Source organism: Sardina pilchardus, chromosome 20, assembly GCF_963854185.1.
Source record: "Sardina pilchardus chromosome 20, fSarPil1.1, whole genome shotgun sequence".
Lineage (NCBI taxonomy): Eukaryota > Metazoa > Chordata > Actinopteri > Clupeiformes > Clupeidae > Sardina > Sardina pilchardus.
In genome coordinates this window covers 20492101-20507608 of record NC_085013.1, presented here as the reverse complement: position 1 = coordinate 20507608, position 15508 = coordinate 20492101, and the positions used below count along the sequence as shown (strand labels likewise).

Here is a 15508-nt window from a genome sequence, read left to right as displayed (position 1 = left end):
TAGACGTGTTGGCATGGACTGTACTGTAACTTCTTGCACAATTTGGCTGTAAAAGCACAATTTCACTGATGCATTTCTTGAATATCTACAAACAGTAAATCTCAGTGCATTAGTCACTGTGGAAGATAAGAGAACGAGACTAGTGTCTGAGGGAGGACATGCTCTGGTGGAGCTATAGGATCACATGACAGTCATTTGCTCAGGTCTCTTCGGCACTAATGAGTGTTTTTGGCTTCTTCTTCTTCTTCTTCCTCTTGTCCATCACACAGGAATGCCCGGAGAGAAGGGTGAGAGAGGAAGTTCAGGAGTCGGACAGCGAGGACAGAGAGGACCAGCTGGTTCACCTGGTACGACGCAACCCCCGCAAACCCCTCCACACCACCCCTCTCCCCACACATCCATTCACGCCAACAAGCTAGTCCTTCACACTTAACGCCATTTTGCGTTGTGTGTGGTGCCACTTTTCTTTAACAACTTAAACAACAGCATGAGGAGTCTCCGTGTGTCTCCCCCCTGCTGAGAGGCTGAGAGGCTAAGAGCTCTGTCTCTCCCCCACAGCAACATTCCCCAACCCAGACGTTAGAGTTGTGTAACGCGCGCGGACCAGAGAGGGAAAAAAAGCGCAGGAAAGCAAAACATTACAGTTGAAACTGTCTCGTTGTGGTAGAGAGAGGTGGAGAGGGGGGGGGCGGTCGAGATTTACCTTTGTGTATTTCTTGAACCCTGCTTTTGGGCAGCTGTGTGTCATAAATTAGTCTGAGTTGGTCAGATGCGTTGCCAGCCACACTTCTCTAATCCTGAATTTATGTCGCTCTCGCCACTGAGTGACCCGAGGGCAGACGTTTGAGCAAATCAAGGGTGTCATCAATCGCCGTGTATGGACACGCACAGCTGACGCGCACGCTGTCCCTTATCGGTCAAGGAGGCTAGAGAAAACACAACTCAGAAGACTGATCTCACCCAATTGAGCCCCTAATAATGTCAAGTCCAACACTGTTTCTGTCATGGAGATGATGACTCCTGACTCTCCGTGGGATTTCAAATGAGAGGAGATATAGATGAGGTTTTCAACAGCTCCTGCATGACGTCTGCTGAGTATTTTGGCCGAAAAAAAAGAGACATTTTTCAAATCAGCATTTATGACCATCACCCACGTACAAATGACTATTCAGCGTGTTGCTCTGAGCCCTCCGCAGTCCCAGAGATGTCATCTATAATGCAGAGGAGCGCAGAAGCGGAGGCAGCTTAAGTCCACTCTCGCTCGCACAGACACTGCCAAAGTCTTGTTTCTGTGAATGAACTGATGGCAAAATGTGTGTGAATGCGGTACAGTAGGAGGAAGCTTACGACCGATGACTCATTGTTTAAGAAGTCGGGGTTGAGGGTTCGGGGGGTGGGGGGGTGGGGAGGGGGGGTGGGCTTAGGCTGGAGGTGGGGGCGGATAATCAGATTGTTCCTTCAACGAGCGCCTGCTCTCTGGAGCTTTTCATCGACAGCACATGTGCTGATTTAAGGGAGCGAGTCTGGGCAGACAGGGGGAGAGAGAGGGGGGCGGCGGGGGGAGATCCCAAACTTGCTTTATGCTGTCTAGACGGAGGGGGCAGGGGGTAACTCCGCCGAGCACGGAATGCTTTCCCCTGCCGTGTTTTTAATTGAGCCATCTAAACATTTAAATTACAGTGCAGGAGACCAGTTTTCCCCCCGCATCACGACCACTCGGGACGGTGCGAGAGTGATGTCAGCAAGCTGCTGACGGCACGTCTTAAGCCCCCTCCACCCCCTGTACACACACACACACACACACACACACACACACACACACACACACACACACACACACACACACACCACACACCACCCTATCCCCTCCAACTCCCTGTCTCTCTTTCTTCCAGGACCACAAGGCCTATCGCAGACCGGCCCCCCTGGTCCTCCTGGCTCATCTGGGGAACGTGGTCAGTCTGGTCGGCAAGGATCCCCAGGAGTTAGAGGACCCCCGGGACCCCCAGGGTACTGTGATTCTTCCCAGTGTGTCGGTATTCCTTACAACGGACAAGGGTACCAGGGTGAGTCACCAAGTCTTACATGAGGCTAGGGGGGTCTGTCTGCTAGAGTGATGAATGAATGCATGTATTTTATGGAGACGGAGCTAACAGATTGGTGTTATGTTGAGTGATGTTATTTGAATATGGCATGAAGACAATAATGAGTCTGATCCCATTAAAAGCAATTAACACCCCAATTTTAACCTGTTTGCAGGTACAGCATAGTAAGCTTTCTAGAGCCGCCTGTGCTGCTTACAGTTTGAAAACCTGAACAAAAAGTCCTGTTTCTGAGATAGTAGCGCACGCGCTGATGAATCCTTAAGGATAACCACCATGGACATGATGAATGAACATTTGCTGAGCGACGTTAAAATCCAAGCCAAACAAACAAACAAACAAAGCATCAAGCAAAACAAAACCCCAGAGAGAAGTGGACTGGCACTAACATCATCTCACAGCTACTCTTTTTTATGAAACGGCAGAGTTGGCAAACATACGGTGGCCTGTTTGCATCCCAAACTGTAGGAAACAGTGTTACAGGGCTTCTCTTGACATAAGAGCATGTCCAACTACTAACCAAGTGGATGTTGTAGCTGAGACAAGGGGAGTGTTCAACTTTAGCTGCTAAATCTCCGAATCTGCTTTGTGATATTTAGTGGTTAAAATGCATGATTGCATTCCCCTCAGAGACCAAACATCTTCAGCCTGGAAGACATATCTGTAAATAAACTAATTGTGCCTTGTAAATGATGTTTGAATAATAATAAAAAAAAGGGAAACCATGAGTTAACCCCTCATCCAGAGCTTGTGCCTTTTAACGCGCTGCTTGCTGACTGCCAACATAACCTCTGTTTGTTATTTTTGCCTTGAGTGATGTACACAACCTTTGCTCAGGTTCCCAATGTAGCATGTGCCCATCTGTACATGTAACCATGACATCTTTGTATTTGCATAACTGGTGCACAGTAGGTCACATCTTGTCACTTTTTTTGTTTCGATTGTGTTTACTCTTGTTTTATTTTGTATTAATTAATTTGTTCATGTTATACCTCAATATGATATGAGGATGAGGGCCTTGATGGCTCTTAGGGAATCAATGGCTGGTGGTAAATCTTTACAAGATTTTTAATTATTCTATGTTTTTTCACTACAAGTAAAACTATTCTTTTTTTAGTAAGATTATTTTAGGAAATGTCTCTTAGATTGAGATAAGTATGGTTTGTAAGTGAGCATGAATCCTTTTTTTTGTAAGTTTTATATTTGTAGTGATATGAAAAGATGAATGTTTCTCCATACACTTGAGGTATGTTTACAGTATACAAAACATTGACAGTTCATGCATGCAAAAAACATCCAAAACTAAGTTTCTGTTCAATTGGACAACCCAATATCTCCAACCAGACGGCTACCAGCCTGCGCCCAACAACCGTGTAGCCTCCGTACCAGAGGGGGCGACGGACGATACAGAAATACAGTCTCCCGGTTATTTACAAAACCAGCGCGGAAAGAGATCTCTATCAAGAGAGGAAACCGAGAGGATATAGAATCGTAATCAGCCAAGAAGACTGTTTTCTCTGAATCTTGGAAGTTGTTTAAAATTCTGGTTGTTTTCAAAAGATCATGTGGATAGATGTATAGTAAAGAGTCACAGCACTATAAAACATGAGATTCAGTAACAAAAGCTTGTCATTCTCCTCACATTTCTTACTTTTATCATAACTTCATCCAAAAGCCCTATGTGTGTGTGCCAAATGTCCTGTCAAGTGTTGCTGCCTCTAACATGTCTTCATCTGTGATCATTTAAGGCCATAGTTAAATGCACTAAGGATGTTAACATCAAACTTCACCTGTTTGTGTGAAACTAACCACTAGTCTCCACGTGTCCATTTGATAAATCGTATTTTGAAATGCGGAAGTGTTCTCATCCATTGTTTTTGTTGTCCATTTTAAGTAAAGAGGGTTGTCGGTTCATGTTCACCTGCAGTTCATTGTCTACAAAACGTGGCTTTATTTCATTCTTTCTGTCAAAATATTATTTACCCGTTTTATTATACCAACTCACAGCAGACTCTTACCAATGGGGGAATTGCATGTCTGTGTTGTATATTTAGTAAGGATTCTTTTTTTTTTTAAACCAGAATATAGTTTTTTTTATATATCAATACCAATGCAGTTGAAAGTTGTGTGCAGGACTATAGACATAGGATTGCTTCAGTTGTTTTAACTGCATATTGTGAATTCCACAGCCTTATTTTTCTTATTTATTTCTGGACCACAGGAGGCATTTTTCAATAAAACTACTGAAAATTGGTCATCTGTGTTAATTCATACTCTTTCTGTAGTAAGTTCAAGTAGAAAGCTTGAAAAAAAAAGTTATTTATCCCCGAGGGACAATTTCTTCATGCAGGCATATTGACATATACTAGACACAACATAACATACTGTATAAGACAGGACAACGGAAGAACATGACAGACCGGGGTGTAAGGGTGGGGGGCTTGGGGGTTAGTCCCAGGAGAGGGAGGAGGAGGGGGCTGGGAGCACATTTAATTTCAAAACTTGAATAGGCTTTCTGGGCAATATCTACAGTATATAGACACTATAGCATGTTTGTAAAAAAAGAGTGGAGTTCATGTTTATCACTTTAACCTCAACCTCTATCATGAAACCTGTTGTTAAAAGGAAAGATACCAGTATCCAACATTTTGTGCACGACATCTAACTGAAGACATTTATGCAGTCTTTGATCTATATATAAAAAAGAAACATTCAACAAGGTCACTGATGCTTGTCCTTGAAGCTGTGCCCTTAAAGTCATCTTTGAACACTCTCTTGAGTTGTCGATCAAAGGAATTTGTCAGGAGAAAAAAAAGTGGAGAAGAAAACTATTGAAGGAGTCCGCTTGGGCCTCGAAGCCTGTAGTCTGGAATGTAACGTTACATAACATTCTCTGAATGTGGAGCGCAAGACAAAATGTGCTATTTTGTTTGATTGCACAATTGCTTTGACAGATGTGTTGAACATTTTCCAAACGACCCTTTTAAACCTATGCACATAAAATATATGACATTATTAATACAGCATAAAGCAGTACATAGCTGATGATAATCTATTTTTATGCTACAGTTCTGCTGTCTGACTTTTATTAGAGGCCATTCATAACAAACACAACTCTCCCCAATCCCTTTCAAACTTCTCTAAATACAGTGTTTTGCATAAGCTTTCTTCAAACATTTTTCATGTTGTCATCAATTTAAGTCATCCTTGGTTGAAGAGTCTGCATGCATATATTTTTAAAACCCTGATGGTGTTTGACTGCAACAACTGCAATCAATTCTAAGTAGAATTGTTCTGAATTTCAAATGTAGAGTTATCCAATAGGCATGTGGTCCTAATTTAGTTGGACAGGCCCAAACACATTTATCAAAGGGCTGTAATGAGTTGGTGTCAAACTGTCTATCTAGCTAACTATCTATCATTTCCTGGGATCAGTTAATTTACTTTTGATTTTCTTTTAATAAAGAGTCCACTAAATTGTCTAATTTTTGGCTTTTTGGTCTGATTGACAGATACATTGCCATTTCCTGTCCTCTAGTCCTCCTTTTGTTATCATGACATATCAAAGTGGACTGAAATCTGGAGATATCAACATTTATCAAAATACTATGAGGGAATAAGATATACAGTATTTTGGGATGGGCCCAAACACATATCTTCATTTGGACAGTTCCCTAAAGTTACATAAAGTTGACCTGAACAGTCTGCTTTGCATTACAAAGAGACTCCGCTGTGAACTCTCCCATTCTCTTGGAGTGTGTCTGCACTTTTCACCAAGAAGAAGCTGCAGAGGAACTCTGAATCAGTGAGTGGGCCACCGGGTCCGCAGTCTAAACATTGTAAACACGTGATATGAGATCATCAGAGCATCATGACGGCGAGCAGGACAGCACAGGGAGGTTTGTTTTTGATTCTTGAGAGGTGCTAAGTCGATTAGCTGGTCTGGTTGTGTAATACCACACTGACCTAAGTGTTTTTCATCTCATTTACCTAAAATAATCAGGTAACAGCCTACAATGGTATGCAATAATTGTCTGTTTTTCGTCAATCGTACATTTTTTTTCAGAAATTGTTCTAATGGCTTGGGAGCCTATGAGGGAAACTTAAATTGAGCATAAATGTTTTCAGTTTCCTGGAAGAAAGCTTGTTAATGACCTTTCGTAATGAAGGTTCTTGGAACCATTTGGAGCAACTATCTTGTCCCAGGGCTCAGAATAAAAGATGAGCAGTCTTTGAGAGGATGACCTTCGTACAGGTCTCACTTTTGATTGGTTTGGAGCCTTTGCTCTCTGAAAAGAGCCTATACTTGCTCTACATAATACTAGTGGAACTGCATTATGGGAAATTAATACTCTGGTGGCTTTCATTTGATAGATGTCAGTGAGAGAAATCATGAGAATAATGTTTTTTTTTTTTTAAGACTCATCATTTCGAAACATTACTTCCTTCATTATTATGTACAGTATGATATAGCTACTGGCTTAAACGTAATGTAGACTACAAGGCTACTGTCAATTAGCATATGATACAAACAACTCTAAACAGTTTTACTGTAGTATGTGTTATGTTGTTCCATTCTAACCCAGTTTTTTAAGAATAACACTGTCTAGTAGTATTTGCCAGGAGTTAACAGGCCTCTTGGGACTTGTAAAATGCAGTCCTATCACATTAACACATTCATATGTCCCAGAGGAGTTTTAATTTGGACCTGTAACCTTAGCTCTGAAGTGAAAAGGAAATGTCTGCTGTTATGGGCCACAGCCCAGAAGATGGATTGAGTCGGGACTAGCACAGGGTCATTCCAGTGCTGTTACAAACAACATGGGACGACTTGAGAGCCCTGGATGTGTCCGGTAACTCAAACAAAGAATGGATTTTATGATTGTAAAGTTGTTTCAGAGTGGAATATACTGCAGGTCCATCCCTTTGAAATAGGAACACAGTTCATATACGTAGGTGTTTGAGCATTGTTTTTCTTTGTGGTCAGTGCAATATATCATTTTAATAACTTAAAACCAGCTTATATCATTCTTGTCTGTGTATATTCTGCCACATATGCTTATGTCTCAGACGGTTCAATAAATCTCACTCTATTTGTTAAATCTCATGGAAGGACTTCTCATTAATTTCGAATGCTGTTGCTGTTCCTGAAATGAGTGGTTATTTATCTTCCATAAACACTATGAGTACAGTAATAGCATCTTGGCCTGAAACCCCCTGCATTTCCTTAGAAGTCAGTATTTAATTTCTGTTTAATTCACAACCAAAAATGGTCTCAGAATAGGTGAGTCCCTCTGTTTGGGTAATTGTTGATGGAGTAGGGGAAAGATCTGTGGTTGTCGTTAACCCACCTCGCTTCTCAGCCGACTGGCTCTGTGGGTGGTGGGGGGGTCTGGAGGCTGAGTGTTCAGCCAAGTGAATCAGCACGGCCCTTACAAGGAGGAAAGCAAGAGGACGTCCTGCAAACACTTGAGAATCTGCCGATGAGAAATCGGCGCGGAAGCCTTCCCCAATGTAACAAAGGGTCAGAGGTTGTGTCCGGTACCAAGACACCCTGCCGTACAAGTAAAGCCCGAGGGACTGCATGAGTAAGAGGAGTAGGACCTCTGCTAAACAGATGGGCTGTGACTAAGTCAGTGCTAATCGGATGCTGGAGGAGTAAATGTTGGTGTTTATCTTCCTGTCCCAGCTAGTCTAAACCAGAAAGTGAGAGCTAACCGTATTCCCCATTCCCCAAACGATTATTTTGTCAGACTTGGCATAGAAAAGTCATTCCTGTATCATTTAAAACAAGCAACTGATGTTAATCCTCTGCTACTTCAGAATTGATCATACTATCCATGCTGTGAGTTGATGAACATTCTAACTAAGCATCCCATTCAACAACAATTCAAGATTGTTAAATTCCACGTTGAATTCAAAGAACTCAAATATTGGAACAAAATTGAAACTAGGTCAAAAATATAATACAGTAGCCTATACTGTATGTCCACATGGTCAAGTCAAGTAATTTTTATTTATATATACAGTTCACAGGTCCTGAGGTGCTCAGTCATGGTCAGTATCAAGGGACATTCTGAAGAGACATTTTAGTCATAACCTCCACCAAATATGTTTTCATCAGGGTTTGTTTGTTTGTCTGTCTGTTTGTTTGTTGATAACTCAAAAAGTTATGAATGGATTTCCATGACATTTTCAGGGAAAGTCTTATATGACCCAAGGAAGCGACAATAAATCATTTTGGGAGTGATCCATATCACCGTCTGGATCCAGGAGGCGGTTATGTTTTCGATTGGCGGAGGTCTACACTCTCTGAGTGCCTTTCTAGTTTATAATTTATATACAGTTCACAGGTCCTGAGGTGCTCAGCCATGGTCAGTATCGAGGGACCTTCTGAAGAGACATTTTAGTTTCATGCGTTGGTGCACATAATGTACATAATGTATGTGATAGTCTGTAATCTCTGATAAATAATGGATTCTCAATGATACTCTCAACTACAGTAACAGATACTCAGTCACATTATTTTATAAAAATGGACCATGAAACGTATCTGAATGCCATTTGTCCACCTATTATTTTGAAAACATAAAAGGATTAACACATTGTTATCGTACCACTAGACATACAGTAACTGACGACTTTGGAATCATTTTCCATATACACCTATGTAATGAAATGTCAGCAAAACAAAGGTAAATTAGTCCAGAAACGGCAGGCACAAGGCATTCCAAGGGGATGATATTGCTCAATGATGGTCCCATTTTTATCAGTGATGGACTTTGCAGATGGCTTTTCTGCCTCCTCCTGCCTAATGTCTTCTGCACCTCCATGTGATGTGAGCGCTCAAAGCAGAGGGCCCCTGGAGCATGAGAACCCCTCCATGGCCAATGTCATCTCTCGCCTAAAGCATTCCATCCATTCAGGGCTGTATGTAGATGCCGCACCCTGCCTGGGTCGTGTATGACGGGCAACATAAGTGATGGCGTTGACTTACATGTGAGGCTTATGGAGAATTCAGCACATTGTCTTAATGTAAACCAGAGCGCTTTACACGTGAGGCTGCCTCTGCTGCAGCCGGCTGCATGTCGTGCAGGCTCTGCGTAAAAGCCGGTTCTCCATGCTGAGATGAAAGAGCTGGAGTACAGTATGTTTTATGTCGAATATTGGGAAACTTGTTAATGGCCTCCTCTGAGCCTGTAGGACTAATCATTAAAGTTCTACCAAAGGGAACTAAAGGAAGACATAGCTTTTGTCTTTATGGATTACAATGAAATGGAAACTCAATGCCCCTTTTCTACATCTGTGGCAGGCTGTAATATAAATCAGATTTGTATTCACTCCTCGAGTGCCTCATTTGAAAAAGGCATATTGTGACATATTGTTAACTTTGGGAATGACAGGCAATGGAGGAGTATGGGATGTTGTCTGTTTGCACTTTTAATCCTTTTCCCATCCTGTCTCTGGAGACTTCAGTGGATCATGATCTCAAATCAAAAACTCGCTGCCAACTATTTGCCTCTGACCAGACTGGCACGCAGTTCGTAAAAGTCTCCATAAGCAATGCCTCACGCCTGGATAATGGAAAAAAGTGGCGTGCAATAACTCAACGGAGAGTGGTGAGATGTGGTTTGGATGCTGGTCAGCTCACTTGCGTTGACGGCGACTGAGGCCGTCCTTACACCAGAGGACTTTGACAAGATTTGAGAAAGATTCTTGAAAATTGTAGTCCTTTGAGTAAAGCTTGAATGGGGAGGGCATTTGTTAAAAGACTCCAATCTTTCAAGAATATTTCCCTAATCTTGTTAAAAGCTCTTATGTGTGGGTATAGCAAACGTTGTCATTGAGAACTCAAAACCTGACGAACAAACTAATGTCAAGATTTTTTAAATAATGTTTAGGCCTCAGGTGTTTCTGACTGAACTGTTCAGCTAAACCAAGAAATATGACCCTACTGTTATTTCAAGACACATACACCTTGGCAAAAGAGGCATCTGACATAACACCTCCAATAAGTGCACATTACAAACAAACGATACAATCTAACCCCCATGATTAAGATTAAACTGATAAAACAGACCAGGAAATGAAAGTAGCTTGACACTAAAGTCATGATAGAGGTGGAAAAATAAAACCACAGGCAGGAGCAAAATGCAGACTATAAAGTGGTGTGTTATTTAGCGATCATCTTGAACCAGGGACCATTTTACATGTCACTGTCAATAGCTCTGAAAAAATACAATCAGACACTTCATACACTTTATTGAATAAAATTAAAATATCAATTAAGTAAATGTTAGTGACTGGCTACTGTGTCATCAACCCAAACACTGATGCAAACCAGAAAATAGCAGTTTCCTTGTCAATGTTATTGTTGGCTATAAGTATTTCAGAACAATTGAACCCCTGAGAGATTTGAATAGTTTGTGGTAGTTTAGGAATAATTTAATTTCATTATTAAAATGTAATACAAACAAACCCTTTGCTGACCTCTCATGTAATCAGACCTAAATCATGCCAGCCAATACAACCGACAATCAATCATTGTTAATGGACCATACCCAAGACAATAAAACTCGGTGACTTTGAGTGTGCTAAGCGAAAAACACTATAAAATTACATTTATTATCATTAATACCATTAGTTTGTTCCATGACCTTTTGACATCTTTTGGTATTCAAGCTAGAAAGAATGCTGTGTAATTATTTGTCCTGCTCAGATTATAAATGAGGTCAGATGGAATGTGCTGTTTTCACGTCACATATACGCTATTACTGGTTGACCTTTCCTGAGGATGTAGAAAATCTATTTGGAAACACTTATATGGTAAGGGTAGGTATGAGTTATCATGATTTCTTGATTTATGTATCCCTTCATTCCTTAATATCTCATGAATCATCAGGAATTGACATGAGTTCATAGTCTGTCATTTGTGATCTCAAACATGAACACATTAACGCATGAGGTGGTACAGTGGGCACATCATTATGATTTATTAAGAATGATCAGGACGATTTCTTTTCCTTTTCCAAAATTGTGGTCATCACTACCCACATTTTGATTTAAACACAACTTAGAAGTTCTCTAAACACATGCGATCATTGACAACTTTTGTTAAGGGGCCACAGACATGAACTCATAAGCATTTAACCTTAAATTAATTTAAGAAATCATAAATGCTAATGATGTACTGACCGTACCTAATGCTTTAGTTGATGTGTTGTTCATGAGATCATGAATGAGAGGCTATGAACTCATGTACATTTCTGATGATTCATAAGGTATAAAGGAATGAAGTAATACATAAACCAATGAATTAATTCATGTATGAATGCATGATAATCCTCCACCTGCTAATCCTGCTACCAAAGAGTTAACTGCTTCACAAAAATATAATAAGTTCTCTGCAGCAGTGAATAGATTCTCTGGATGCTGGTATGGAAAAATAATTTGTCACAGGAAGCTTTTGTGTTGTTGTGTACAAAACAAATGACCCTTTAAAAACGTTTACCAAACCACCTCCACATAAACATTTGTTGTGAAAACAGTTGAGAGACTACATTCTTCATTGGTATAGTCCATTTGCCAAATGTGACTCGTTGGTATCTCCCATTTTAACACTTATGACTTCAGCTGCCTCCCCTCCTACTCCGCCCCCCACACACACACACACACACACACACACACACACACACACACACACACACACACACACACACACACACACACACACACACACACACACACACACACACACACACACACACACACACACACACACACACACACACACACACACACATACACACACACCAGAGCGGTTCCCACTGACCTGGAGCCCAAAAGCATGAAAAGTAATCAACGCTCATGAAACAGAAAAGGACCCATGCTGATTTTATTTTACATTTCCAACTGTCCTTCAGCGAGCCGGGGGTCGTGGGGATAGGGAGGAAACTAGGCCCTGCAATAACCCAGCAGTCACATTCAGGGGGAGCAGTGTGCGGGTCAGTAGGTAGAGAGGATATTTATGGCACAGTGTGGAAATACTCCGAGAGCAGCGTGTGTTGTCTTCCTGTCTCATGATGTGCACCTGGAGATGTTGCTGCAATGTTTCTCTGGGTGGCTCTGACCTTTTTTGAATGGGGCCAACGTAACATGTTTTTTTTTAAAAACAAGCACAAGTGTAAATTTGTACTTTGTCAATCAGATAGGAACAGTTTGGTAATGTCATTTCTGACACCATCTTCTGTCAAACTAGTTTCTGTATGTCCCATGTGAGCTTGATTAACAAGCATTATATAAGATGCGTCAGACAGTCTCCAACCAGGAAATGACATGACTACCCCACATGTAATTCAGCTTATGTCTGAAAATAGCACTACTGAGCCTTAGGGGGTCGGAAAATGTGTTTTAGATTAATCTGATTTCCCTATGCAGTGAATAAGGCTTCACATAGAATAACTACCTCCATTTTTGAAGACTGTAGTCGATGGCAGTTCTAACCAGTATAATTGATTTAGCCGGTAGTCTGAGTCGGTGGCTGTTTGACTCTCCATTAGACTGTGTGAACAGGATGTATAGATTTGCAGTGCCCCCTCTAGATCCATTCATCTCTTTATAAGATGGCAACCTGGGCTTGTAAACTGCTGAAGTTCAGGCACTCTTCCCAACCATAAACAGGTACAGTAAACACACGGCCAGTTAAAGCTGTTGGACCACAAAGGTGTGTGCGTCTGATCTCAGCCTGTGAAACACTAGGGGTGATCTTGTAAACGGTAAAAGTAGAGAGCAGTCAGAAGCCGTCTGACAATTCAAAATCTGTATGTCTACGTCTTGTCCCCCAACCTACACCCCCCCCCCACCCGCCACTCACCCATAGTAGGAATGTCACTTTTCCATCACGTCATATTAGTCAGACTTTAGAAAACATCAAAATTTTTTTAAAAATGGCTGATGATTTTCACAGCGAGAGTGTGAATATTTGAGTCACGTTGTAATATGCCAGTAAAACCTTGCTCCTTTTTCCACAATAGCCTACTTTTTGTTCCTTTGCAAGATGCCAAAATTAGCCAGCAGCTGCAAGCAAGCCCTTGCGCTCTGTCTGCAGTCACAGGACAGCTGCTTTAATCACTTTACTGTGGTGGTAGTTCAGGTTAAGGCTTATCTGCACTACAAGCCCCCCTGCCGTGAATGACTCCCAACTGTTTTGTGTGCGATGTCATCAGTGACTCAGCAGCAAAAATCAGGAGGGCTGCCTTCTGAGAACGGGATCTCCTGGACCGTTGCCATGGCGCTCGCTCGGTCAAGGCCAAGTTTACAACTGGATGAATTTTTGGGAGCGAGGACGTACGCTGATGAAACAGCGCTGCTGTGCTGCCTCCCAGCGACACGTTTAAAAGCAAAAACGTTCAATCACTTGAGTGGAAGCGGCTGGAGATGAGTCAGTGTGTCATGCTCTCCCCTTCCCTTCCCTGCACTCTGCAACTGACTGCAAGCGTAACAGTAGTCTCAGCTGAAAGTGCACAGTTGTAGTCGTAAACTGACCACTGGAGCCAAGTTTAGCAATGGAGGATCACCACTCCAAACATGAACTCACTGAATTCCACTGAATTCACAATTTTTGGCAACAATTTATGTAAACCATGTTTTGTATTCATAAAACATCAAAAACACATTCATAAAAGGTTATAAATTATTCAGTAAATGTACATAATGATTGGCATCAAGTGTTATGATGTTTTAGTAAAAGCCCTTACTGTAAGTATCAGAATGTATAATAAAGCTTCTTTAACCTTTTCATAATGAACAGGATGTAAACTTTGCTTTATGTCACATGGTGCTGTTTAGGTAGGCCAAAAAAGTAAAGTATTGATGCTTAGCATAACACATGACAAGATGCAACGGCTATTTACGGCAGGCAACTAACTAACAGAACTGAACTGATTGGAGCAATGCACGGAACCACAGGGCGTATGTCAGCATCACACCGCTCTAGTGACCCGTGTTGAACTCGAACTCCACTCCACCTGGACCCAAGGTGGTACTGATGTTGCAGCCAGATCCTGTAAACACAGGTGCTTTCACTAATTAGCTAATCTATCTTCCTGAAGTACTGTGATAATTAGAATCAGCTACAGTGTGTTGCCACAAATTCCTTGAACTGAGAGGAACATTCACGGCGAATATGTTTGTATGTGTTGGGAAGGTTACTTTAGAAGTGTAATGTGTTAGTTACCCTTTTTAAAATGCAATAGTAGTGTAACTATTTGATCTACTTCATCTGGCCTACGCTGATGGCGACGTGATAGAGCCTATCAGAAGGTCCCGTATCAAACTATTTGAACACACCTCTGGTATAAAGATTATTGGAATTGAATTGGAAATATACAGTACAGCCATTACATAAATAGATGGAGTTGTGACACTCTTTGATGTCGCCACCACACGATCAACAGTTCCAAAAAACCTGAGCTGAATGGCTGTATGCAGGAGGGTGGAAAGTATTTCTGGATGCTGGAGGGTGTAATTTAGCAACTCATTGAGTGATTGGCAGTGACTGACAGTTTTCAGTTCCAAAACTGTCTCTATGTAACCCGGAAACTGGCAAGGAGAAGCAGTTTCTTATGGGACTGTCACCACTCTTTTCTCTACCACTCTGATTGGTGCTATGAGGTATGAAAGTTGAGAGGGGCAGAACCTTTGCTCCGACTGGACTTCCACACAGTCAGCGGACCTGCACACAGCATTTGAAACCAGTATGCTGCGGATTTTTTCAATGATTTGAAACCTAATTTACAATAATTTACTTTGCAGTACTTTTTTCATTTATCCAGTACTGTCTGAGGTGTGAAACCACAAAACTTTCATTTTTGGTTTACAGAGTCTTTAGATATTGATATTAATGTCTAGTCATGAAATAGATGCACGCTGTATACAGTAGCAGCGGAGAAAAAACACTTTGTGTACTAACATTTGAATCTAACTGCTATTCACAACTAGCCTAGAAGTATGGCTGGTCAGGCTAATCCACAACAGTAGGCCTATTCTTAAAACAATTGCTGTTATACCAAATGGGACTGTGTTTGACACACACATTTTCCATCAACCTTTGAAGTTAAAATGTTTATTTAATGGTCTCAAACATCCCTCTTTTAAAACTACACTCATGTTTGAAGTATGTTGTGAGGTCAAATTAGAAATATATTACAGGAAATTTGGCCACATAATGAAAGCAGTGTTGCGACAGCTCAAGATCACATTGGAAACAATGACCCCCAACTTGAATTTGCCTGTGCCATTCCATGCTATCCTACAATGCTACTGTGCTACTAGACAAAAGCCCAGATCTGGTCTAAACTAAGCTAATTTTCTCCTACATGTCCTCATGTTCATTGCATTCCGAAAAC

General features: G+C 41.3%; 1 protein-coding gene across 1 annotated transcript in view; it reads left to right on the top strand.

Annotated features, from left to right (window-relative positions):
• col12a1a (collagen, type XII, alpha 1a) overlaps positions 1 to 4355 on the top strand; it is a 62341-nt gene extending 57986 nt beyond the window's left edge. Inside the window, exons 65-67 of the mRNA XM_062522576.1 lie at positions 270 to 347; positions 1896 to 2066; positions 3447 to 4355. Coding sequence (XP_062378560.1) covers positions 270 to 347; positions 1896 to 2066; positions 3447 to 3589 — 392 coding nt within the window. The 3' untranslated portion in view covers positions 3590 to 4355. The remainder of the gene's footprint in view (positions 1 to 269; positions 348 to 1895; positions 2067 to 3446) is intronic.
• The last annotated feature ends 11153 nt before the right edge of the window (positions 4356 to 15508 follow it).